General features: G+C 42.8%; 1 protein-coding gene across 13 annotated transcripts; it reads right to left on the reverse strand.

Annotated features, from left to right (window-relative positions):
• Positions 1-987: 987 nt before the first annotated feature.
• wnk2 (WNK lysine deficient protein kinase 2) lies at positions 988-25,254 on the reverse strand. 13 transcript variants are annotated; one of them, XM_086199551.1, is made up of 31 exons: positions 23,730-25,253; positions 19,759-19,931; positions 18,375-18,595; positions 17,780-17,937; positions 17,178-17,266; positions 16,748-16,967; positions 15,864-16,125; positions 14,631-14,938; positions 13,681-14,511; positions 13,159-13,281; positions 12,646-12,678; positions 12,338-12,454; positions 11,734-12,153; positions 11,189-11,573; positions 10,941-11,092; positions 10,523-10,566; positions 10,240-10,402; positions 10,039-10,155; positions 9,772-9,942; positions 9,641-9,683; positions 9,389-9,550; positions 8,364-9,232; positions 8,010-8,067; positions 7,828-7,892; positions 7,149-7,738; positions 6,815-7,047; positions 6,498-6,725; positions 6,214-6,312; positions 5,480-5,524; positions 5,105-5,382; positions 988-3,488 (listed from the first exon to the last, which is right to left on the reverse strand). In XM_086199551.1, exons 1-31 carry the CDS (start codon positions 24,396-24,398, stop codon positions 3,195-3,197), a joined length of 7,620 nt encoding a protein of 2,539 aa, XP_086055677.1. In that variant the 5' UTR covers positions 24,399-25,253; the 3' UTR covers positions 988-3,194. The 13 variants fall into 13 exon arrangements, with proteins under 13 accessions (XP_086055677.1, XP_086055675.1, XP_086055674.1 ...); XM_086199549.1 differs by having other exon boundaries at positions 5,105-5,364; positions 10,941-11,573; XM_086199548.1 differs by having other exon boundaries at positions 10,941-11,573.
• Between the last annotated feature and the right edge of the window lie 1,062 nt (positions 25,255-26,316).

Here is a 26,316-nt window from a genome sequence, read left to right on the forward strand (position 1 = left end):
CTCTGGTACTCCAGCTTCCTCCCACAGTCCAAAGACATCAAGAGAGGACGAGGCTGATTGATACTCTAAATTGACTGTAGGTGTGGCTGTGAGAGTGAATGGTTGTCTGTCTCTATGTGTTGGCTCTGTGATTGAGGGTGAAGCAGTAGAAAATGGATGAATGGATGATTTCCCCGGTGTATCACTGGCATGGGGGGCCATCAGGCCTGACTTGTACCCTTAGGTTTTAAGACTCCAGTCACAGCTAGGCACTTACAGATATTTTAACTTTAAATGTAATCGATCATTGTAAATGTTAATATTTCTGAATACAGTTATGTTTTTTTAAGAATGTAAGAAATATGAATTATTTTTAATTCAAATTATGTAATTCCTATTCTGTGTTTAATTGTTTCAAATTGAAATGAAACAATTGCAATTACATAATTAAAATTCACTCGTTCGAAATTGAATTGATGGAATTCCAATCCCCATTTTTTTTTCAAGTTTTGGGATTAGAATTGTTTTTCCATCCATCGTCATCTTCCGCTTATTCCTTACTAGTAAGGGTCGTGGGGGGGCTGGAGCCTATTGCAGCATCTACGGGCAAGAGGTGGGGTTCACCCTGGACAGGTCACCAGTCCATCGCAGGGCCAACACGTACAGACAGACAACCATTCACACTCACAGTCACACCTACGGTCAATTTAGAGTATCAATCAGCCTCGTCCCCTCTTGATGTCTTTGGACGGTGGGAGGAAGCCGGAGTACCAGAGAGAACCCACACAGGAACAAGGAGAACATGCAGACTCCACACAGAAAGATCCTGTGCCCAAGCTGGGACTCAAACCTGGAACCTTCTTGCTGGGAGGCCACAGTGCTGACCACTGCACCACCGTGAAGCCCAGAATTGTTTTTATTTATATAATTAATTCAATTTCTACAGATGCATATTTCTGCCTATACAGTAGCATGAGTTTTATTTGTGAAGAAACAAGTCCATTGATCTATGGTTTCAAGCAACAAAAAAAAAGGATTTTATTATTTCTGTCTTCAAGTATATACAGCTGTCATGACAGACTGTTTCTGAGCAGGTCAGGAAGGTGATACAGCAGGCAAAACAAATCCTAAACCTAGCTTCCATCACAAGCATTAAAGATTGAAGACAGGATTTACAGCACAATGAAAATAGCTGCATAGGAGATGTTTTACACAGAAATGGAAAAAAGAAAAAAATCTACATGTTATGGAAGATATTCTGTATTGAAGACAGATTATCAATAATAATCAAAACAGTGTCACCCTGTACAAATATGGAGGGATTTTCTTTAAACATTTAGTCATTACAAGGAATGTCTTCTTTGGGTCTGGAAAATGATTTTGGAAAAAAATAATAACTCTGACGATGTGAAATACACTACTACTACAGCTGCATTTAAAAAAAAAAAGTTGGTTTCAGTATTTTGGAGCTTGATTCATACTACAAATCAGAACTCTCAGCTTCTGCAGCATCGCTTAAAAAAATCTGGAGTGGAGAACCCCAGTAAATATAACAAGCCAACTATTTAAATTGAGGTTATGAGTTGGAAACAGAGGAACCACAGAGTGGTCGAAACAACCCTTTTGATCATTTCAGTCCGAGGCGGAAAGGTCATCTGTTTTGAGGAAATGTCTGACTTCATCCATTCTACGTCTTTTCACCACAGATTTGTTTTACAGACTGCATCATAGAACAGGCTATTCTTAAAAATTAATTTTAGAACTTACAGAAGAGAAATCCGTTCCGCAAATTAAAGTGTTTTTCAGGTTAAATTATCAAAATAAGTGAAACTCCCACAGCATGATATTCTTAGGGGAGCTTTTGAATAAGTCAGCCGTGACACATACAATTAACTAGATGGTGTCGCGAGGCATATAATAATAAACTTAATAAAAACCTATGCATTGTGTAAATAGCATCTCGAGAATTCACATTCTTTGTGTGCGTCTACCTTCACCATGTCTTCAGCGTTTACCAAACAATGACAAACAACACATTAATCTCTTGAAAACCACAAAGGCAACAATAAGTAAAGCTACAGATTGCGTTCGAAGAGGTAAGGGATGATGATGATTTTGGCTCGTATATCGAGTCCTTCAGCCCTCCTTGTCATATGGATGCCAGTCTCTTGACAATGTCTTGCTGAAACTTGCCACATCAACCTTTGCACATTCAGAATATCAGTGTATTCATGCAGGCTGTGGCGCAGGTGGTGGAGCAATTCCACCAAAAAATAATTTCAGTTAACAAGGAATAACCTACAGGTAATACACTGAATTATATAACTCAATTTAGGTGTTTTTTTTCCTTACAATCTGTGATATTTTATGAACTGCAACATGGCCAGATTATACCGTTTAAATATTTGTTGCTAAATTAAATACGCTTCGATCCACATCCGTAATTCAAATCACTTAACGGATCTTTGAAGGTAAAAGCATTTATAGAATAACTAGTGTCTTCTTTGAATCTAAATGCTTTTCTTCAGAAAACTGAAACTGCAATTCAAGGCACTCTCACAGGTGTGTTTTCACCTGAAGATAAAGTTCAAGTTCATTCAAATCTCTTAAGAATATTTCAAGCGCTTGTGCTGGAAGCATTTCATTGATGACGAATGAAACCTATCCTTGGACTGAGAGAGCAGAATAAAGCGAGCAGTCCTAGTGACCAGTATGTCGGAGTCCTCACAGTGACAGCATGATGTTGTAATAAGGTGTTGCATTAGCTGCAGCACCAGCCTATGAATCCTCTAATTTTTACTGTACAAACACAGGAGCAATGTACACACTACCGCGACTTCATATATACATACGGCAGGTTATATATCAGGGTGATATGAGCAACTTAAACTCTATATACAAACACAGCATCATTACATTATGTACATTCCACAAGAGGTTAGGTACATACCTAAGCAATGAGACAAATCTTTAATTTCAAGCCTGAAAAGGCAACTTATTTCATTTTGTATGACTACCATTACACTGCAATGCACTGTAGTATGAACATGAGGTATGTTGATGCAAATAAAACATATAAGACCCATGAATGGAGTATGTACATGTAGTGACGTACATGCTGGCTAAATATATACAGTATATGCATATGAGATTGACTAGAACTAGAGTGACATTTCTTTTTGGTAAAAGATTTGGAAGACACAATGCTACTCAGGCTAGAGAGTCCTCGCTTTGGGGTCCGGCGGCTCATATGATGGCGTTGGAATGGGACTGGGGGCATCCTGGGATGGCGGCACATCAGGAAAGGCAAAGACTCCTGAAGGAAGGGTGAAGAGCAACCCAGGCGATTGGGTAAAAGAGAGAGGTGAGGCCCTGAACGAGGGAGCAGTGGAGCGTAGCAGATAACTGGGAACAGGCCCTGTTGAGGGGCTGCTGATCATCATCGAGCTGGAGCTGTCAGGGTGTGACCGGCGGCAGTTGGTGGGATCTGGGGCTATCCATGATGATACCTAAAGAGTTTCATATTTGTAGAGATATTTAACCTCGCAACAATGTTTTGTTCCTCACTGAAGTACATATACAGACACACTCAGGTGAAGATGCTACTCCTTCCCTATCCTTCCCCCGGCCCCATAACAATGGGTACAGACAACCAGCTGTAAGGATGAACAGTGCAGTCAGACAGGTGGATAAACAGAAAAGATAAAGACAAATGTCAAGTAAATAACAAATATTCAAAGGAAGAACACGGTTGGATATCTACGGAGCCCCTTAGGAGACATAAGTGTGTATGTTGTTTTTGTTTTACCACTTTGTTTTTTTGTCCTATCACTTTATTTTTTTTGGCCTCACACTTTATTTTTCTCCTACAACTTTGTTTTTTATATCCTAACACTTTATTTTTTTCTCCTAAATTTTTATTTTGACTCCCCCTGCTGGACGGGCTCCGCAGTGCTGTCTGTCAAAGTCGTAGTACGAGCTTGAAGTCGAAGTACGAGTTTGAAGTCGAAGTACGAGTTTAAAGTGGTACTTCGAGTTTTTAAAAAAAAAAGTTGAAGGAACAAAAACACAAAGACAACAGCAAAAAAGACAAAAGTGTTCCTTTAAAGAAGTCGAAGGAGAAAAAGAAAAAAGTGGAAGGATATAAAGACAAAGTGTTAGGGGAAAAAATAAAAATTTAGGAGAAAAAAAATTTAGGAGAAAAAAATGAAATGTTAGGATATAAAAAACAAAGTTGTAGAAGAAAAAATAAAGTGTGAGGCCAAAAAAAATAAAGTGGTAGGACAAAAAACAAAGTGGTAAAACAAAAACAACATACGCACTTATGTCCCCTAGGGGGCTCCGTAGATATCAGACATGAAAGTGGTCAAAGTCGTTGAAATGTAATAACAGAAGAGATGGTAACAGCAATGATTGTGGTTGGACACTTGAAAATGAACGTAGATATCCGTTTTGAAAAGGAAAAAGTATCAACAATGAACATCAAAAATGATGACAGAGTTAAAACAAATACAAAAATATAAATACAAAAAATAAACAATTATAAACGTAAAGATGGTCACATTGAATGAAAGAGGAACAAAAAATCCAGGATCAATGAATTCCTCAAATGTATTTGGATGTAAAAACACTATTCTGAAAATACAACTCATAACACACAGCTTGAAATCAATTCTGTTGTCAGGGAACATAGTATAAAAGAATGTTACCAACTCCAGGGATTTGCAACATAAATTGAATGGAATTCTGTAGTGCTTATCCTAAACTTATGAATGTCCCAGCAAATGAAATGACTCAAAGGCCATGAATGCGTTGTAGTACCCCTGATAGCTACAGTGTAGCCTGACTAAACCAAGAGCACCACCTGCAGGTCAGAGTTTTCTGCACTGAGTGGACTGGTTTAAAACGTGATCAGTACCTATTTGCAAGGCTGATGGCCTAACAACACTGCAGGTATTTGCAAAAGCTTTCACTTATGGACTTTTTCATGTTAATGTTTGGTACCTCTTTCTTAATCCAAATAAAAAATTATTAAAGATTTTGCTTACAGGGTCATTTCAGCGACAGAGACATGCAAACTCAAAGCTGAAGTACTGGCGAGGTGTCTGTGTGTTAGAGGCACAACCTGATTGTGAAGCTGCTGCCCGCTGATATTCAGAGAATTCGTACGAGGCCTGTGGGTGACAATGAGAACCTCCTGGGCCCAGTCGTCCATCAGCCGCTGCAGGTCTTCAGGCAGAGTGATTTCACTGGTCACAGACGGGCCAGGATAGGTTGCTCTCTTGTTGTTGCTGTTATTGGCTTGAGCTTGTGCCAGTCCCATCACTGGCTGATGAGGAGGTGGTGTGGCACCACTGGGTGGCTGCTGTGACTGACTGACAGTCCCTGATGCAGCACCAGACCCTGATATTAGTCATAGACACACATTTACTATCATGTTGATTAGCCTGATTTGTCTGCATGCAACATGACTTTCGACGTATTATCAAAAAGAACATACTGTTGCCTCGCTCTTTGCCAAGACATAGTCTCTTCAGTGTTGCCCCTAAGAAAAAAAGTAGTCTTTATACAAAACTGTCATGTCCATCAGCAGCTAATAACGTGTAATAAAAAGGATGCAATGAAAAACATCGCTGCAGGATGGCAACAAGAACAAAGAAAAAAGTACATTCAAACTTGCAGCAAAACTGGTACAAAAAGTAATCAGTCCCCTGAACCAAGACCATCTTTTTGAAAGAAAAATCATGCAGGTTGCCCGGATGATGCTGAGTGCAGTATGATATGACACAGAAGTACAAAGAGAGAAGCAGGGGTATGATAAAGGGCACGTAACTAAAATAAGTATACATGTTACATCCCAGGGTGGATGAATGACACAAACCAACAACAGAACAGAGATGAACTGTGAGATCATGCTCACTATTTAAGCTGAACCCTATTTATCCAAACCTTGGTGCTTCTGGCCTTAAATTTAGCTCCTTCAGTTATTGAAACTATTTCCTTTTTCAACAATTTTAACTCTTCGGGGGTTTGAATAAATAATATCATTTTGTGCGAGAGAAACAAGACAAATGTGAAGGATGAGGTGATAAGAATGAGGTGTTGCAACAGAAAGCCCAGCTGCACTGCAGAACAATTCAGCAAAGACAGAAAAAAACATTATCAATGAGCTAAAAGTAGAGAAAGATGGAAAACACAAACTTGAAGCTTTATAGGAAGAGGAAAGATACAAACAGATAGATAAAGACACAGGCCCACTGAGAAATCTAGCTCTTGGCTTGCTACTTGATTTATAGGTCACTCTCTCAGATGGTTGAGGGTAATTAGACCAGCCTGTAAAGAAGTATAATCAAAGAGGGAAGAAGACACCAGGGTAAGAAGAGCATACACTGAAATGCCCCTACGCAATTCAACACAACACCACAGACAAGTACCTGTCATTACTTCACTCGTAAATCAAGATCTTTACTGCCCAGAATATCCAAACTATGAGATCCTGTTGTTAAATTAGTACTCACCTTGTCCAGGTGGAGCCCGTGTGCCGGTGCCATCTCCATATAGTCCAGCATAAATATTATCAGAGGATAAGGATCCCTTGAGAGAACAGGGCTGCTGAGTCTGCACAGGCTCTGAGGTTGAGCTTGGTAAGTGGCTGGTGCAGGACCGTGCTCTGCTGTGAGTAGGGAAAGATCCTTTGGCTGGAGACCCATTTAAACTCACCGTAGGCTCACCTGTACCGGTAGTAGCTGATAGGAATACAGGCACACAAGCATCAGAATTACATTTGCCATGAACATTGAACTTAAAATGCTGGAGACGATGAAGTGGAGCTCACTGGATCTGCTGGAGTCACTAGTTTTGGTTGTGACATGTCTAAACTGTTGAACCAGAGGGCTGAGAAGTTTTCCGGGCTTCAGCCTATGTTTGCTGGACCTCTTTCTACGGCCTGCAGGTGGTGCAACATGTGAGAGGCTCAGACCAGAGGGAGGGATTTTGCCAAGCCGGCGGTACAGCAGCTCCACCTCTCCCCACTGATGGGCCTGCAGCTCCGAGATCTCCCTCAGATGTCTGCGAAAATGGAAGGAGGATATTACTCTTCACTTGAACGGTAGCTGGAAAAGAATTTCCATGCAAAGAGAAACAAGAAGAAAACCATAAGTAACACTCACTTCTCTCTGAGTCTCTGTAGTTCTCTCTTCATATCTGAGTCCTCCATCTCAGAATCATTATCACTGCTGGCGTATGCTGAGCCATGAACACCACCATGCCTACTTGGCGAATCAGAGCTCTGAACGCTGCTGCTGCGCCCTGAGCGACGGAGGAAGGCCACTGCCCTCTTCATGAGGTCACTTCCTCTGCGCTCAGTACGAGTATGTTGAGACGGCGTGGCAGGGGCCAGCTTTGCAGGGCTGCTCTCTGCCCCAGAGTCAGAGGAGAGAAAACGCGCTCGGACTGTGATATCCACAGGAACTGAGGTTGAGGTGAGGGCACGAGGCAGGGGGCACTGTTTGGCCATGGAAGGGGGTGTGTCCAAGTAAAAATCAGGTGGAGCAGAGTAGCGGCTGCAGCGTGTCCTCTGTGTAATGTCATCTTCCGTGCTAACCACAGAGAAACGGCCAATTGTGGTGGAGGCGGTCATGGTCTCAGCCTGGATATGATCCCCGCTGTAACCTGCAGGGTGCGCTGGTGAGGCAGCACTGCTCCAACTCCTCTGTTTCACATCTCGTCTGTTGGCCACTTCAGGAGGAACAGAGATGATCTGCCAAAAGCAACAAACAGGATGAGTAAACACAGGTCATCAGGTGAAGCGTCTGGACTAACAGCAGATTTATAGTTATTTCCTCATACCTTAAAGCGGCCTCTCGTCCCAGAGCAGGAAGCAGAGTGAGACACGTGTCTCCTTGACTGGGAAGCTGCAGAAAAATGTTCCCAAATTTCCATGAAAATAAACACAGTAGCATAGCGGTCGTGAAAGTATCTTAAAACACAAATTTGTTCAGAATCTTGTCAAATGAAGATGCTGCACATACCACACACAGCTGAGTCACTCAGTGTGCTCAAACTATCCATTCGCTCTGGAATTTGAGGCTAATGGAGGACATCGGAGGAGTGCCAAACAAAACAGAGACATCAGAATAATTACAGACTGTCATTTTATATCATTGTGTTGTATTAAGGGTTTGTGATGATGCCTACTGTGTCTAATTACATTCTAATTGAATCAGCACAGTAAAACCATTGCCTAAACTTATTTGTACATGTGGCTTGAATTTAAAAATAATTCTTTCTTGAACCGAATCATATGTAAATCATAAGTAAATAATATAAAGTAAGATAACATATTTAATTAAATTCCTTGTTTGTATGCTTGCTCATATACATACCAGCTGCTCTCCTGCCCTGTAGCGCGCCTCCTCTAATGGGCCTGGTGTGCTGTTTCCTGACCCTCCAGTGGCACTGTCGGGACCAGGAGGAGACTGAATGTACTCCGTGCCAGAGCCTGGTGTCTCTGCAGCACTGCCTGATGGATACATGGGCGCATACTCCTGGTAGAGCAAGTTCCTTAGTTTCTCATCTAGTGTTTTTATGGTGCTGTCCACAAAGCCTCCACGGGCCAGACGTCCTTCACCATCGGACTCCCCTGGCCCCCCAGCATGCTGGGATGGTGCTGGGCTCTGGGGTAGCGAGGGGACTTTCGTCCCTCCCACGCTGGAAAAAGGCTGGTGGAGCACCACTGGCTGCTGTGGGCGCTCACTTCGTACCGCAGAGTTGTAGGCAAGCGAGAGCGGCTCTTTGGCTGACCCTGGCTCCTGGAGGGGAAGAGGAGTGAGAGGAGAGCCAGCCTGGGAACTGCTCACATCCAGAGACAGGGGCATGACCAGAGGGCAGCAGGGCACTTCCTCTGCCACAGAAACAGGACACGATATGTCAGCCATCTGTTGAGCAGCATGGGTGGGTGAGTTGGAACCCAGAGGGGATGCTTTTGACTCCTCCATTTGAAAAGAGGTATGCTGGGATGATGGAGGCAGAGTTTGAGCTCTGGCTGGCTGAGCTTGATGCACACTGGGCTGCACCATGCTGCAAACAGGCTCTTCTGATGGTACTGCCTGAAGGGTTGGGGGAGCAGATACAGGAGGAGAAAGAGTGGCCAAAAGTAGAGGGTCCGTGTTTGACATGACTGGGGGGCTACAGAAACCATAGACATCATAGACGAAGCCTCCACTCCCACCAGACATTGTAGAGGATGACCCATCTTGTGAAGAAAAACACATTAAGATCAGGGAAAATGTCAAATAAAAAAAGACCAGCATTTATGTTCAAACTGTAGGATGTTTTACATTAAGCCACCACAAGACAGTGCTGTTTGACAGATTTTTATACTGAAATTGCTCAGCAAAAACGAAGTCACCTCTAGATGCCGATGGCCTTGCAGTGCCACTGTCAGCAGGCTGAGTTGTGGTTGAGCTCCCTGGAGACTGCGTAGTTGTGCCTTCGGAGGGCGTCTCCTGGCTCGATGAGGGAGTCTCCTCTACAGGGCAGATTATGAACCACCTCTTCCCTGTATGAAGGACTGCAATCAAAGAAGTCAAACAATTAAAGCCCATTTCCTTCTACGTGAATATGACATGCAAAAAAAAAAACTGGAGAGAAAATCATTAACCATTTTGCTGGTAGACCGGCTGAGCTGCTCCAGGTTGAGGACTCTACAGAAAGAAGTCAATATTTTACTTTGCCGCTTTTTTTCTACGTCTGCATAAGAGTATCTGTGAAGCACTGCAAGAGCCCTCTTACCTCTCCTACTTGCCCTTCAGTGGCTTGGCCTTGTTGAGGGCTACAACTCAAGGTAGAGACCCTCTCACCCTCCAAGTCATCATTCAACATGTCCTCAGCTTTATCTACAATATCCTTCAGCTGGTCGATGAAAATCTCTTTCTCTAACGGAAGGATAAAGCCATTCTCTACCTATAGCCACACAGTTTGAAGGATGTTTAAAATACACCGTAGAAGCAAATTTATTCTTTATAATACAACATATAAACAGCAGGTCGAAGAACTTACCATGTAAGTTGCGATTTCCTCAGGAGCATCCCCATCCAGATCAAATTTAAACGTCACCATTTTGTGGTTGTGAGTCTCAAGCTGACATTCCACCATTTTATCACCTGTGTTGCAAACCTGTGGGTTCAGGGATAATGCTTTAGCATCAGAAACACTGAGGTCGCATGATTCGTAAGGTACGCCAAGTACACCATAACTCACATTGAGCATGCTCAGTTTGGGTTTGCTAGTCTTTTCTTGACGCGAGCGTGTGCGGGCCGACTTGCGATGGTGTTTTCGTGGTTTTCCGTCCCCCTTACCCCCACTAGCCAAGCTGTCATAGCCGTCACTTGCTTCCTTACCAGATGCCACATCAGAGTTAAGACTATAAAGAGAAATTTGAAAATGTTATCTATGGATGCAGCTTGTCAACAAGTCTCATTAGTTGAAGTTATGAGAGAGTATTTTAAAAGTGGAAAAAAATACATATAAAAAAGGTGCACACCTGTCATAGTTGGGTAATGATATCGGTCTCTCGTGAAACACATCCTGTAGACAGAAAATGCTCAAGTAGAAAAAAAAGTTTGGTGTCTTTTAACATATGAAAATGAATTGCCACAGGGCTGTATAATTTGACTTAATGTTTCTGTTCACTTCATTTTTGACCTTGAATGTGCTTATTTAGTCAACAGCAAGCTGATTTGAGGATGAGATGAATAAATATGATGCTGCTGGAACTGAATAGGAAGTAGCCACTGGTTAAGGCATTCATTTATATTAATGAGACCTCAAATAAAAGGCAATTTTCTGTCAGCAAATAAAAATTGCCCCCACCCCAAGTTTAAAGACTGTGCACATAAAGCAGCATTTAACAGTATTGTAAACATTACTCTAAAAAATACACCAACTGGTTTTATCATTACCTCTACAAAGGGCTCCTGCTGTAGGGTGCTGGATGCAGATGTCGTGTCTAGTTTTTGCTGAGTTGGTGCCAGGCTGGCACACTCAGGCACTGAAACTGTCTGGTTGCCAACAGGCTGCAGAACTGGAGCTGGGACTGAAGCTGCAAGAGGAGCTGGAGCAAGAGAAGGAGCTGCAGTTTGTGCCTGGGCTGGCAATGTGACAGAGATTGAGGCAGAGACCAACCCTGGTCCTGACAGTTGAGGTTTACCAATAGTTGAAGAAGCATCTGAGCTTGCAGATGAGACTTTTGGAGGAACTGCTGTGGTTACTGGTGCCTGAACTGGGGCAGAAGCTGGGGTTTGTATTGCAGCTGGACGTTGACATGGGGCTGAAGCTTGAGTTTCTGCATCTTGAGCAGACACCGGACCTGGTGCTTGGGTTTGTGCTGCTGAGACTACAGCTGGAGCTTGTGCTGGGGCTTGGGTTTCGACTTGCACTGTTGCTGAGACTGGAGCTGGGACTTTAACTGTGGGAGCTACAGTTAAGTTCAGGCCGGTTGCTGTAGTTTCTGGATCTACTGCAGGTAACACAGGGTGAACTGAAGCCAAAAGCTGAGCATCTCCCAAATTCCCATGTGGAGCAATTTTCTGTACCTGGAAAAAAATAACATATTTAGGCCATTGTTCATTAGTAAACGCAAATATTGATCTCTTCAAAATCCCCAAATGCATGCCCTGCATGCATTGCACGGAAGGTTTTGGTACATTTTCACCTGACCCAACTATTACAGTGAGAACTGAGTCAAATATTCACCTGGACAGGCTGATCAGCCAGTTTCTGCTCAGGGAGGGGGGCAGGGTATGGGGTGAGTTGTACCTGGGAGAGAGGTAAGGGATGGGTGGAATGGAAGCTACCAATGTTTGGCTGAGATGTCGGTGGGCTGCCCGGCTGCTGGGGCACTGCAAAGGACATGGTCATGGCAAGAAGAGGAACAGGGTGTGCCACGCTGGCTAAGTGCTGAGGTGTGGACAGAGGGCTCTGAGGGGTGCCAAGAGAAGGTATGGGGGATAAAACAGAATGAGGAGTCAGAGGAAGGCTGGGATGGTGAGCTGAAGGTGAGTAGTAGGAGCTAGATATAGAAGGGATAGTGTTGCTATAGGCAGATGACAGGGGACTTGGGGAGAAGGGATGGGGCATGTGCCCCCCTGTTTGAACAGAATATGGTGTGGGAAACTGGGAAAGAAAAGGGAAAGTGATATATAATGAGCAAAGACAAGCATTCAGTAGAAATAATATGCACACAGGCCCGCTATGTGTTACTCAACCATGTAACCAATATTACTTTTATAAGATGTTTAAGGCAAATTCTACCTCCTCTTTTGTTTAACCCTGTCTTTCTAATGCTGCTACAACGCACCTGTGTGCTGATCTGCAGGGGCAGGAGTGGGGGAGGTGCACTGGAGCCTGATTGTGGAAAACTGGTGGATATGTCAGGAGGACTCAGGTGAGATGAGGGCTGGTCAACAGATAACAGCTATGGAAAGGAAGTCAAACATCTTTTTTAAGAATGTTCTTAACCCTTATTTAACTGCCAAGATATTCTGGTCCGTGTTCCACTTGAAGAAAGTGCGAAATACAGAGAGTAGATGATTTAATTATTCAGTGTGGTTTGCAATATTTGCAATGTAGCTGGCAGCAGCTAGATATAGGATATGATGGTTCTACCTGCGGAAGGACACCAGCTGGCTGGAGATGACACTAAAGGAAGGAGAGGAGACAAATGGAAGGAAACAAAGCTATATGAGAAGCCATCACACACACACACGTGCATGCACATACACGCACGCACAACCAGACGCGGACCTAAGTCAAGATGCAATATGGGTAATGTAGACAGCAGCATTTAAAGTAAGAAGAATGCACTGAATGAAAAAGTGTTAAAGGAGTGCAATATCAAATTGATTTAACAGTCTTTCTAATAGCTTTCATGAAGTGGCCGCTGTAAAGTTAAAAAAAAAAAAAGCACCAAGACCATTAATATTTTATCTGTCAAACATTCTTATATGGCTACGAAAACAGAAATCTGCTATTTAGTTTTGCACCACCAACAATCCCAATAGATTTATATGATACATTACTCAGCAACTTGCAATCCAATTCTGTTTTTTTTGGGGGGTTTTTTTGGCATCTAATTACAGCTAATGTCAGGGGGGTGTCATGGCTGGATACATGCAGTACCTGGTCCTGGCTGGGTTGGGCTGCAAGCTGTGTCTGTGGGACGGGAGTTGCGGATGGGAAGCTCTGTGCTGTCTGTCTGCTCTGGTGTGCAGTCGAGGCTGGTGTTGCAGGAGCCGAAATTGTCTGTCAGAAACACATGAGAGAACACATTTACTGGACTCTGTAGGCACACTGCAAGATGACTCATAGTGCAACAGAAGATCTTGATGGTATATTTACTTCAATTCAAGGTGAAAAATGTTCAGTGTATCAAAGAAAGGGGTTGTCATTTTTTGTCAGGGAAGCTGAATGAAAAGGGGAAAGTTACTGTGGGAATCTATCGTCAGCCATGCATTCTGTTTACTGACACACACTGGGGTAGCACATTATTTTGCCTGCCATTACACTCTCTTGCTTTGGTATGACGTCAAACCCTTATTGGGGGTAAGCAGGAGACTACCATTATGGAGCGACCAATGAAGAGAAGCAGCTTGCAGGATCACTATGGCAGCCTTTAGCATAGAGCCTCCTTATCCAACCTACCGGTGGATCTGGTCTGCCTTTGCTGTCGTGTGTGGAGAGAAGCTTCCAGTTCACATTTGGGCTACAGAAGAGTGGAACATCCAGGCTCTTACTCTTGTCTATGTTCTCAACCGACAGGGAGGTGGAACCCCCAAACTCCCGGTGGTTGCCCATAGGATAGTTAGTTTGCCTCCCTGAGAGGGTGGGAGAACTTGTTCTGCGGCTGACAATGTGATGGAGACAGTGGTTGAGGAGAGTGAGATCTCCACCCTCGAACAAACTTCTTCTTAATGGTGAGGAAGAGGCCAAACAAGAAGATAGACTAACTGGAGTAGACCTTGCCTGATATGGGGATGAGGCTGGCTGAGAGAGTGGAGTAAACTGGGCAGATGTGGAGAAAGAGCTAACATGTGTGTGACCAAAACTTCTGCTTCCCTTCATCCCGTCTGTCAGGAGGAGAGACATGCAAGCCTGACAGCGGTGGTTGGGCTGCGGGCTGCGTGGGGTGCTCAGACGGCGCTCTGACGGATGGCGTACATTTGTGGGAAGGACAGGTGAATTTAAAGGACTTACAGAGTCATGATGAGAAAGTAGATGGGGTGGCATATAGGAAGATAATAATGAGGGGTTCTGTAAAGGGTTAGAAAATAGGTTGTCTGTGGCGTGCACTGAGTTTTCTGAGGTATCTATCGAGGCCGAATCATGTGAGAAATGGCTTGGAGACGTTGGCTCATGGGGAGGGTGTGTCCTACTCTGTAATAGCTCCACCAGGGAGGCACTTCCACGCCTGCACACAGAGCTCTCAGCGATGAGCAACTTGTGATGACATATAAAGGGATCACTGCAGTGACGCTGATCAGAAATCACCACCCCCCCCCCCAGAAAAAAAAGCAAATGAAAAATGTTATTTTAGAAAGACTGAACATCCTAATAAAAAAGATTGTACAGACATAATAAATGCATGCACTTACTGTTTGAGACTGATATGACCCCAGGTGCAATTGTGCTGCAGGTTGTTGATAAGTCCCAGGGTGCAGCTGACTAGTGCTTTGCTGGTAAGCTCCCTGATGTAATTGCGTGGATGTTTGTTGGTATTTGTCATGTGAGGCCTGTGCTGCAGTTTGCTGGTAGGGCCCCTGGTGCAGTTGAGGGTCTGGCTGTGCAGAGGGACTGAAGATCATCTGAGCTGTGGAGATGGGTTCGGGAAGAGATTGGTAGGAGCCATTTTGCTGTGTGTTTGGATCATCTAATTTCACGGCAGAGCTCACTCCCCTGTCCGCTGTAATAGAGTGAATAGAAAATTTATAATTCACCACAATGCCCTCTGCAGGAAGAATAGACATTTGGCAAGGGCAGGGAGGGGATGAGACACTAGAGTAGCAACTCATTAAAATTCAGCAGCTGGGTGTGATGTCTCATTGCTGACTAATAGGTGATTTTCAAACACTGCAGTCTCCTTTTCTCTGGTTCTCTTTTAACTTGAATAAGCCCACAATTTCACTATTTTGTTTCATTTTATGGTAAATCGATATGTCCCACAAAAGCTGTATATTGACTTAGGTGCTTACATATAGGAGACTTGAGGTCACAAAGATCTTTTCCCAACAGCATCATTCTTGGTTCATCCAGAATGTTGAAAGAGTCAGCCCAGTATATTGAGCTTGAAGCTAAACGCAACCCTCTCGAACAGCAACAGCAAATCTGTCCAAAAACATCTGCTTCCAAAATCGCAAGCACATTTCTTAGGATAGTCCGCATCTTCCTCATTCAGCTGCATGCTCAGTAATCCACAAACACTTTGATCTGAGCTAAAAATAAACTAGAATACTTCAGCTGTGGTGCTACCATGAACGAGATTCAGTTGGTTCAAATGAATGTGCTAGCTGGTCCGGAGGATTACTGTATAATTTACTGGATTATTGAGCATTCTGTTGGATAAAGATGTGGATTATACCAGTCATTTTTTTGCTGCTGTTAGTACTAAGTCAAGAGGGTTGCCTTTAGCTTCAAGCTAGTATACGTGGCTGGCTCTTTCTGCATTCTTGAAACATAAAGACGTGAAGCAGCAGGAAAAAAGGGACCTCAACACACATTTGTGGGTCCTGGAAAAGGCAGCATATACTTTTTTGCTTCAAAAAACGTATGTGCATTAAATAATATACTATACAATACAGTCATGGGTCATTATCCTAGCAGATCCTCACATGTGGAAGAGGTAGTGACTGGTACAGCCAGCGTTTGCTGCTCCAACTCCTGGTCTTCATAGTCTGTTGTTGATAGCATAGTTCCTTGTGGTACACCAGTACCCGGCACCTGCAGTAGATTCTGCTGCGTCTTCTTCACAGCCATCTCGCCATTTCCTGATGAGGATGTTCTCTCCCTTCTCCATTTAATGAGAGCCACACGATCACGGATTGACTTCCCAACTATCTTCACATCACAGTCCAGGAAAAAGCCAGACTCCACCTACAGAACACAGTTGAGATGCTCTAATGCAGTGTCTCTATTATAGCCGTTCCTCGAACCACAACCACCAGCTGTTTCACAAACTCAGTATGTTGGATAGAAGAACAAGTAATGCAAAAGGTAGTGTCTTATACTGAGGAAGGTTGCATTTAATAAGACACACAGTGGAACTACGCATCAGATAATCCACAACAAGATGTCTGCATATAACTGAAGGATAGATGAGGGAAGGTTTCATTGCCACCTCGTCATACAATATTATGCTCATTTAATGGTGAGTTTCACAGTGATTCAGCAAACTTTTTCCCCCTATTATAACTAACAACTTTACTATGCAGCTTCCTTTGCTCTTTGATTTAGAACTTTGCTCAACATTGATTTTAACAGACATCTGCCAGCCAATCGGAATGGAGTATTTTCCACGATTGTAGCCCAGGTGACAAAAAAAGCCAGCAGGTGGAATACAAGAGAGGAGACTGATGTGAACAACAAATGAGTGCTGAGACCCAAGCAGTGCTTCTGGACCGCTCAGTGAAAATAAAAGTAATACTAAGTTTGTCCAAAATGCTTCTTCCATCAATATTAAACAAATCTGACAGTAATTGTAGAAACATATACCTACCATCTCTTGAGCAACAACCTCTGGAACCTCTTTCACTAAGTCAAAAGTGAATTCAATAGCACCAGTGTCCTTGTATTTCCCCTTCAGCTTCTTAGCATCTTCGACCCACAGCTTTAATGCAATCGAGGACTTTTTCCCATCATCTTCTTCATTCAGCTCCACCCTCACACCTGTATCCTCCGCAAAGAAGGCATGATTCAGGAGGTCTTTGATGGAGTACCTGCGGGAAACACACCAACAAAAACACTCTTGCAGCTACTGATGCATACAAAGGTCACTGTGGCAGTTAAAGAGAATGAGGCACAGAGGCATTAACTGTGTCGGAGTCAAACAGTGGCATTAACATCACGGTGGAGGAACACAAACACAACTCAGTGTGTTAGGTTATGGATAAAACCTTGCCTGCATACAACATGCTGAAGAAACTTACCTTTCCTCCCATCTGTGACAGATACACTCGCCAATTATCTCTTTAATTTCTGGGTCGCTAACTTTACTGTAGCTGGCAGGTTTCACCCCCTGGCAACAAAAAAGAAAAACAAGGCAACGATAACATGTCATGACTCAAGAGTACCAGCTACAGTGTCAGAGGCAGACTCTCTAAAGTGCCCCATTTCCAAAGACTCGATGCTAAACTATGTATGTATGTAAACTATTTGGGTTGCTGAATACATTTGTGAAACTGCACACGATACAAAATGTGCTTTTCAGCCACATGAAGGAATACATTGGTTTCTATTCTGCCATAATGCCACCAGGTTCTGGAGCAAGTTATGAAAAATGCATTGTAAGATAGAAAAGAAAACGCTATGATTTATAAAATATTTAAAATACTGTATGTTATTTTGAGGATTATGTGAAAAAAAAGCAATATGATGAACTGGGTTTAATTTATAAAGCAGGTTATTTAAGTTTATTAATTTATATATATGTTCCTAAATAATAAATCAGAGGGAATGTGTGATATACATGCTTGCAAATTCATATATTTTATTGGCACAGAGATTAATCTAACTTTGTGCGTAAACTCACACTTGTGACTTTGCGGTATATCTGAGCAGCGTTTTGACACTCAGAGTAGGGGTACTCTGAGGTGGCCATCTCCAGCATACACATCCCAAAGGCGTAGACGTCCACAGACTCATCATAGTGCTCCTCATACATTTCTGGGGCCATGAACTCTGGAGTGCCTGGAGAATTGAATCAAGATTGGGTGATTACTTATAAACTCAGGAATCAATACCAGCATCGAAGACTGAAATCTAAAACGTTCACAAGGCGGATTTGTTGAATATCCTAAAAAGTCACTTGACAGGCAAGTCAGAAGAAGTTTGGAAAGTCACAAATTCTGGATTTGTGTCCAAATCAAATGCATTAATATAAGTTTATACAATAAAACTTAGACCACACTACTGGAGCCTAAAACAGACATATACTGACTTTAATTATAGTTAACATTGTTTAAAAAAAATGACACCTATGATATGAGCATACATTACTATAAAGTGAGCAATAGTGTCTTTTCATATGGCCAACCAAAACGAAACATAAGCTCTAAGAACTTACATTAAAAGACATCTGTTCATCACAATAAAACCGTAAGGTGGCTAACCAGCCAATAACTAACCAATAACACTTTTAGCGAAGGAGGCCCTCTTGAGTGTTGCCAAGCCCAGGTCTCCTATTTTGACGGAGCCGGTAGGACCAGTGATGAAGATGTTGTCACACTTCAGGTCTCTGTGGATGATGGGCGGAGTCCTTGTGTGGAGGAAGTGGAGACCTTTGAGAATCTGTCTGCACCAGCTCCTCAAAACTTTAGGCTTCATCACCTTGAAGCGTTTCAGATAGCTGCGAGAGCAGGAAACATACGTAAAAACACGTGTAATCAGGTCGGGAACGTTCGTTTGTCAAAACTTGAGATGCCTGACGGATTGATATATCAAGGTCTGTCCTCAACTAGCCAGTGAGCAGATGAAGTGATCCCCTGTTTCTGTGCTGGAAGTTTCTAGTACTTCATTAAACACAATCATTAAAATCTCACTTATTATGCAGCTCTGTCTTTGTCTTTTTAAAAAGACACAAATAATAGTAATTAGTTATTTAGCTGTAAAATGATGAAGAAAAACCTCATCAACAAAGGCAACCAAGTTGAGATCTATTTTTAATTTGAATCTTTCTCTTTTTCATAATAATGAGCGTCATGGCTGATCTGGGGCAGCTTGTCTTGGAGATAGTGGCAGTATTGTGACCCAGCGATTGCTCGTTTGATCTTCACTTTGAGAGAGCATGTCAAAGTGTCTTTGAGCAAGATACTCAAACCCAAATTGCTCATGAGATTGGCACCATGCATGGTGCAGTGTGTGAATGAATGAAGCAGCACTGCAAAGCACTTTGACAGCTGCTAAGTTAGAAAGGCACTAGATAAAAATGAGTCCATCTACCACCTGAATGAGGTTGGAGGTTTCAGCAGCAGTTAATGGCAGCCACAGTGGTGCTAACTGCTTAGATTAAACTCTGCGAGACAATAATTCACTTGCTTATAGTCTAAGTCCATAACCGCTATCACCTCAATTAGTAGATCAAGACAGACACAATGATATAAATTATACATTTTTCAGCAGAAAGATTTAGAGTAGTTTTACGCCTTCCCCTCACTGCATGTGATGTTGGAAAATGACCCATCTTGCAGTGCAATGAGTGCTGGAGGTTCTGAATTAACACCTTGGCAGGAATGCGAAATTTCAAATCCCAGTTATCCATTTTGTAACGGGGATGATATCTTGGAAATGCAGAGACAGAAGTCTCACATTAGCTCTGCTGTAATGACGTCATTACGTTATCAGAAGCTTGTTGCAATGACGTAGGTCATCTTATTACTGTCCTCGAAAATAAATTTGACAACACAGTCATGTGCAGGACTAAAAATGCAAAACAGGCTCACATAGGGACAAACATATCTCATACAATATAGAACAGAATATTTTTTCTGTCCTATTTTCTTTGTGACTCACGTTTTTAGTGTCCCTGAGGTCATTAGTTCTGTCACCAGAACAATGCACTTCTTCCCTTTGACCGGTGATTCCCAGAAGTCATAAAATCTCACAATGTTGGGATGCTGAAGAGCCTTTAACATCTCTGCCTCCTCTTTGAACCTCTGCCTCTCAACTTTGGACAGTTTCCGTTCCTTGGTAACACAGAGAAAAGAGCATTAATTTTTTAAATATAACTGAAAAATTCCTTCCAAGTTCACTCACTGTTCATGCCAGTGTTCTTGAGCCCAATCAGAGTGAGAAGATGCAGCAGTGGTCATTTGACAGGTTTGCGTGACAGCTCAAATATGATCCCTTCTTCTTTTTTTTTTACATACAATACAATAAAAGGCTAAAAAAGTTATCCTATACTGTGTTTATCCTCTTACAGAAAATCTTCCCAAGTATCTTCAGGAGGAAAACTATTTGCCTCAGGCTCATGTGGAGAGTCAACACAACCATGGCATTTTAGGGGGTAAACATGAGGGTCAGAACTATTTCTTCTTTTTTTATATATATAACTATTGTATTTACAAGAAGAAAAACCCATAACAATAAAAAAAAAACATTTTTAAAAACTCAACCACATTTAGGTTAAAATCTTAAATTTCATTGTCATTTGACACACTGACAGAAACATCTGTGATTAGAGATGTTTTCATTTGTGAATACCAAATGTCCAAAAAAAAAAAGATTTAATAACCACAATCTGTGAGTAAATAAGAAGAAAGTGGAATGGGTTGAAATCGTACATCTTTGGGTCCACAGGCCTGAGTGAATCCGTGTATACTGGATCAATATTTTGGCCCCTGCCTTCCCTGAGCTGTTGTATAAATAGTAAAACAGCTGACAGCCAACATCCTCTACATTTCTCTTTCTCTTTAGTCAGCACGCAGAAACAACCCATTGTCAAACCTTATGTGACCTCCACATTTTTGATCTTGCTGTCTTAATGATCACATTTTAAGTGTTTATTGTAGTTTCAAACATCTGGGAAACATGATAATGTTTTGCACATCCTCTGCATTGATTATTGATTGATGCTGGAGAATCATATTTCATTTACAGCCAACAGTGAGTGACCTACGCAGTGCGCAGCATAATGCATCTTACCTCCATCACTGTCTATGTCGTTTCTCCGCAGTTTCTGACCGAGTACTAAGGTTCTGTGCAGAGATGAGACTTAAGCAAGGTGTGGCATTTACAATACAGAAATTAAAAAAAGAGTTAAAAAAAAGCGAACATGAATAGCAAGGATATTTGAGCCAAATGGAGTGTGCAAGGTGAGGACACAGTGGTGCGTTTAATATAAGTGTAGCCATCATTTTGCTGTGTATCAAATACAGCGGCTTTACACATTATCCTTAACTGAACCCACCCTTTCCCTCTTTTTCCTCTCTCTCTCTCTCTCTCTCTCTCTCTCGCTCTCTCTCTGTCTTGCTGCAGAGGGCTGCATCAGCAAGATTCACTCTCCAGACATCTGTGTTGTAATACCACAGGAGATAAATTCACTTTTAGTGTTTATCATGGGGTGATCAAACGAGACAAATGTAAAACTGTGAGATCGCGAGCAAGCATTTTCACTAATTCATATTTGCCTAATTTGCTGAATGACTTTCTCAGTAGACCATCTTTTTTAAATAGACAAATCTGTAAATAGTACTATCATTCTGGCCTGTTCTACACCAGGCAGCAGCTCTCCTACTGATTCATATGAGTGTGTAATGCAATTGTGTGTTTTTTGCTGTCTCATTCTTTGACTTGTACAATACCGCATACAGTCCATCGACGGACAGTATTTGAGTTACATTGGCTTTTTGTAAGCGAGGCACAGAGGCTCTAAAGGGCAAGGCCTCACCTCCAGGGACAGGGTGGTTGAATCATCACTAGAGCTCCCTTAAGAGCCTGCTCAGACAAATGCAGACACACACACACACACACACGCTTGCTGCACATACATGCTGAGGAGATCAAATGCAAGACCACCCCTGTCACACACCTACTATGTACTGCCCCTTTATGAAGTGCGGTTAATAATGTAGAAGTGTTTAAAAATACCACCAGCAGTTGGTTTCTCTCTTGACAGACGACAAGAAATACTGAGGCAAGATTTATGCTCACTTGAGGTGCACTTTAAATCCCTTTAAATCCCAACGAAGACTTAAAAAGCTGAATTTGAATGTGAGATATACTGTGAAGTCATATTCAAACATAGGTAATGAAAGTGGAGCCAAGGTTTAATCCTGGGATGTAACCAGGAGACATTAATTTACTCGTGTACAGTCAACAGGGGAATGACTTAGTAAAGTTCTTAAAGGACTGATTGAGGTTTCACATCCAAATGAGCCTCATTATATGTGTATTATGGTGCTAATTTTGAAAACTCAAGAGCAGGCCAAACGTCATTTTCACATTTTTTTGCTCATGGGAACTGTGAGAAGAGTACAATGGGCCTTTTTTATGAAATATTCTTAGGCCCAAATTTGTAAGACTAAATTGAGAGCAAAAAAAAAAAAAATCGAATTGTGTGTTAAAGCAGAAAGGAAGAAAAGCCTGGTGACACCTATTGATTTCCTCAGTTACCCAGGCTTGCAAATACTTGAATGTTAGAAAAGCTACCAATGGATGTGAGGAGCAAGGAGTTTCCACCAGGCTTTGCTTGCTGTCCGTAAGACTAAATTGAGGGTAAAACACATCCAAATGCGTGTAAGAAGAAAGGATATTTCATGAATGAGGCCTATTGATCTTGTGGACCTGAACTGGCTTCTAATTTCTATAATTAGTTTTGTCACAACTGACAGAGTGAACCTGGATTCTGCAAGCCCAGGACGACTAAAAAAAAAAAACCACCCTATCATGCTGTTGCTGTAGAATCAATAAAGTCACACTGCAGGGTGGAACCTAAAAGTAGCAACACTATTCTCATTATTGTAAATCAAAAGCTCATAAAATTATGTTCTGCATTGAATCTCTTGGCATACCTCACCTGCTCATAATAGATTCTGTACTTTACTGCACACTATTTTCTCTAGTTCACCGTGATAGTTCATTAAGAGATCTGAAATACAATCTCCTGGCAAGTATTCTACTCCGCACAGAGTTTGACACATGCCTGCCGACAGGTCTGTCTGCAGGCTAATCTGTATATCACATGGAGAGCATTTAGACTGGTCATTAGATTATCACATACACAGATTAGAGATACAACAAGCTCTGTGTTATGAGGCAGTGTATTTCTACCTTTGTGGGGCAAAATGAAAATGCCTTCACTTCCCTCATTTGTTGAATTGCTGAAAACTCTAAATAATCTACTCAGATTAAATCTAAGGTCAGCCCGTGTGTCTGCTGATGTCAGGTTTAACATTCCTGTAACACATGACTGCATGATGAGAACATCTCAGTGTGAAATGGATTTAAAACCAAATGAAGCATCATAAGAGGGAAAGCGCAGTCTCCTCCTCTTCCGTCTGCTCCGTAATGTTTCTCTGTAATAAGGTTGACTCACTTGGACACATTTCATGAACAAAATCAACATGGCAACAAAGTATCTCATCTGTGTCTCACACAGTAACATCTCACAAAATATGAGGTTGTAAACATTCCGTAGTGTCATGCGCGGAGGTGCAGGATAACAGAGTATTGAGATCTGGTGCTGATTGGTTAATCAATTTTACCCTGAAGCAGTCATAAATCCTGATGTAGGGCTTTAAGTGAAGTCACTGAGAAGTTATATAATATGTGCTGTGTGCTGATAATAATCCAGTCACTTTTTGATATTGATCATCATTCCCAGTCCTCTGAACAGTGAAATAATTGGAATAGAACTATTCATTTTGATTGTTGCTACTTCAGGTGAATGAAGTCACTTTATTTCATTCTCACTCAAATGAACTTTGCAAGGCAGGTGTTTCCATTGTTGCTGATTCATGGACGTGAACGATGAGTGGACGTACCTGGAGTTCACACCACGCCACTTCCACCCAGGTGTCCGTGTCGAGCCCTTTATAGACCGTCTTGAAGGACCCTCGCCCCAGCTCAATGTCAAACTTGAGGAAGCGCCCCCCGGGTGATGTGGATACCGCCTTCATGCCAGGTTCCTCTTCGTTCTCGTCACTTCCTGCTTTACCTGTGACATCAGAAGACCCGACCTCCTCCTTGGCCTCAGTCTCGCTCCCCTGCTCCACACCTGTGCTTGCGCTCTCTGGGGCACTGTCCTTCAGCCCCACCTGGCTCTCCGGGTTGGAAGTCTCCTGGAGGCCCAGACGGGTCACATGTAAGGCCCGGGTCCGACCCCGGCCAACGATAGAGCGCAGGTCGATGTTGAGTACCGGTGTGCTGATGACACACTCCTGCGGGTCCACCGACTGCTCCTCGGAATCAGACACCCACATACTTCTCCGGATGAACCTCTGGCGGAGCAGCCCGCGGTAGTCTGTGGAGGGGTAGGCGCTGGGGTCACTGGCTCCTCGCAGGGCTGTGTTTTGTATGTTGACATTGTGGTCTGCCCCGTTCTCATAAATTGGCCTAAATGCATTTGCATTTATGTCCGAGTCCAAATTGGGTGCTGAGGAAAATGTGGATCCTAGTGGCGGATCTTTGCTGGATTCATCCACTGAATCCATCCCCGGTAAACTGCTCAACACCTTACCGGCGACATTGTGCGAGGATGACCAGCATGCTCCCCTCCCGGCGGTGGAAGAGTTTGCTGCCTACCTGCAATACTCAGTGACGCAGTTCGTGAGATCAGGTTAGATGGACCTATATGCCTTGAATTTGTTTAGGACACGGAGCATCTCCACAAGATGTTGAGCTCGGAGGATGCGCGCATTGCTCCAGCAAGTTCACACCCCGGTCCACCTCGCTGCAGAACACACCGGAGTTGATGGCACTGCCAGTTCACAAAAGCAATTCCCTCCACATTGGCTAAAATCCCCTCCTTGGATCTTTCTATTAAACGCGATTGTTCCCCAGAGTGGCCTACAGTGGGCAGGCCGGGATGTGCCACACACTAATCCCTCCACAGCAGACACATCACGGGCAAGTGCGCCGCTGTCATTCCTTGTAACCAGCGATCGACCTGCAAATAAATAACCGGCGAACGGGTGAAAATCTGAATCAGCTCCAAGAAGTGTGACCTCAGCATCTCTGCATTGTTCCTTTAACTATCCACACGCACTTTTCTCTCCAGTGATATCACGGATCGGAGCGCAACGCAGGATGGAGAGAAGCGCTTATCAGATTAAGCTCACTGCGGCACGGTCCCCCTCAGGTTTTAAGCAGTCGGTTCTCGGCGCATTTATCACCCCCGTGTTGTTATCTTCTTAATTGTCATCAAAAAAGACCCAGGGAAACAAGAATATTTCACAGCACAACGCACGCCCCTAGCAACAACACGTATAGGTCGATCCAATAAGTAGGCACGCTTCTGGGCGGCACCCTCCTCATCCTGCCGTGTGGACCACACCACTGTCCGCCCTGGTCGTGACGCGCCTCGCCTCCAATAGGAAGACGTTTCCTGCCACCCGTGAGGGACGATGGTGATATTTAAGAGCTACAGGAGCCCATGTTAATATTGACACCCACGTGGACGCCAAGCAAGGAGGCTGAGGGTCGATAATGTAAAAGAAGGAGATATTTTCGTCTCAGAATAATCCACATTTCATTCGCTATCGCTATCCCTCAACAGAATTAATCCCAAACTATGTCTTCCATCTGATCAGATGATCGCTATCGCAGCGTCCACGTCATCAGTACAGGGCATAGAGGGTGATTCAAATGAAAGAATACATAAGAATACAATTAAGACAAAATACAAGAAAGAGAGGAGAATAAATGACCAGAATCATTTAACTGAACCCTTTAATACTGTCTCTTGTTTTTAATAATAATATAATTATCATATTGCATGTTACATTGTCCAAAGTTAATAATGCATCATAAATAAAATCAGTTAAGACTCACAAAGAGTACTGGCAAATTAATGATTGTATAGTTAGTATGTTTTCAACTGTTTTCACCCCTCTTGCAAATTTACATCATCCTCCCAGTAGAGAAGTTAAAGATCGATTGCTTGCTCTGAACAGCAGAGAGCTCTAAAGTTTGGTTTTCTCTTAGAGATGCACCGGTGTTACGGGACCAGTGTTGACAGACAAACCTGGCCCCGATCACCAGGGAAACTATGGGAATAATGGGAATCAGTTGGTGGGTGGGCTCAGGCTTTTTTTTCCTGGGAAGAATGCTTGTTTCAATAGTGCCTGGTCATCCTTTTCACTGCTTTCATGGTGCAGTTACACACAGCCAGATGTTCCTCAGTGACCGAGCTGCTGTTCCTTGCTTTGTCAAGTTACTTCACTTATAAGAGCTCCAATGTTGGGGGATAAGACTTGTGATGGGAAACACGTGGGACTGAAACAACGTGGTTAGTAACACGAACACCTCACGCAAGAAATAATAATACAAAAACAAAATTATTTGGTTGATTTGACGTATTTTTAAAGACTCTCGGGTTTTAAGTAAGAACTACTTTGTACTAAAAATGAA

The sequence above is a fragment of the Aulostomus chinensis genome, chromosome 3, assembly GCF_037954235.1.
Source record: "Aulostomus chinensis isolate RoL2024-O1b breed Wild chromosome 3, RoL_Achi_v1.0, whole genome shotgun sequence".
Taxonomy (NCBI): domain Eukaryota; kingdom Metazoa; phylum Chordata; class Actinopteri; order Syngnathiformes; family Aulostomidae; genus Aulostomus; species Aulostomus chinensis.

Bases quoted from the DNA above. Each gene is read 5' to 3' on its own strand.
- wnk2 (XM_086199548.1), bottom strand. From the start codon at position 24,398: ATGGATTCAGTGGATGAATCCAGCAAAGATCCGCCACTAGGATCCACA. The intron at 19,932-23,729 runs GTACGTCCACTC...TGTGTTACCAAG, and splicing joins TGGCGTGGTGTGAACTCCAG to GAACGGAAACTGTCCAAAGT. The intron at 18,596-19,758 runs GTGAGTCACAAA...CTGCTCTCGCAG, and splicing joins ACCTCAGGGACACTAAAAAC to CTATCTGAAACGCTTCAAGG.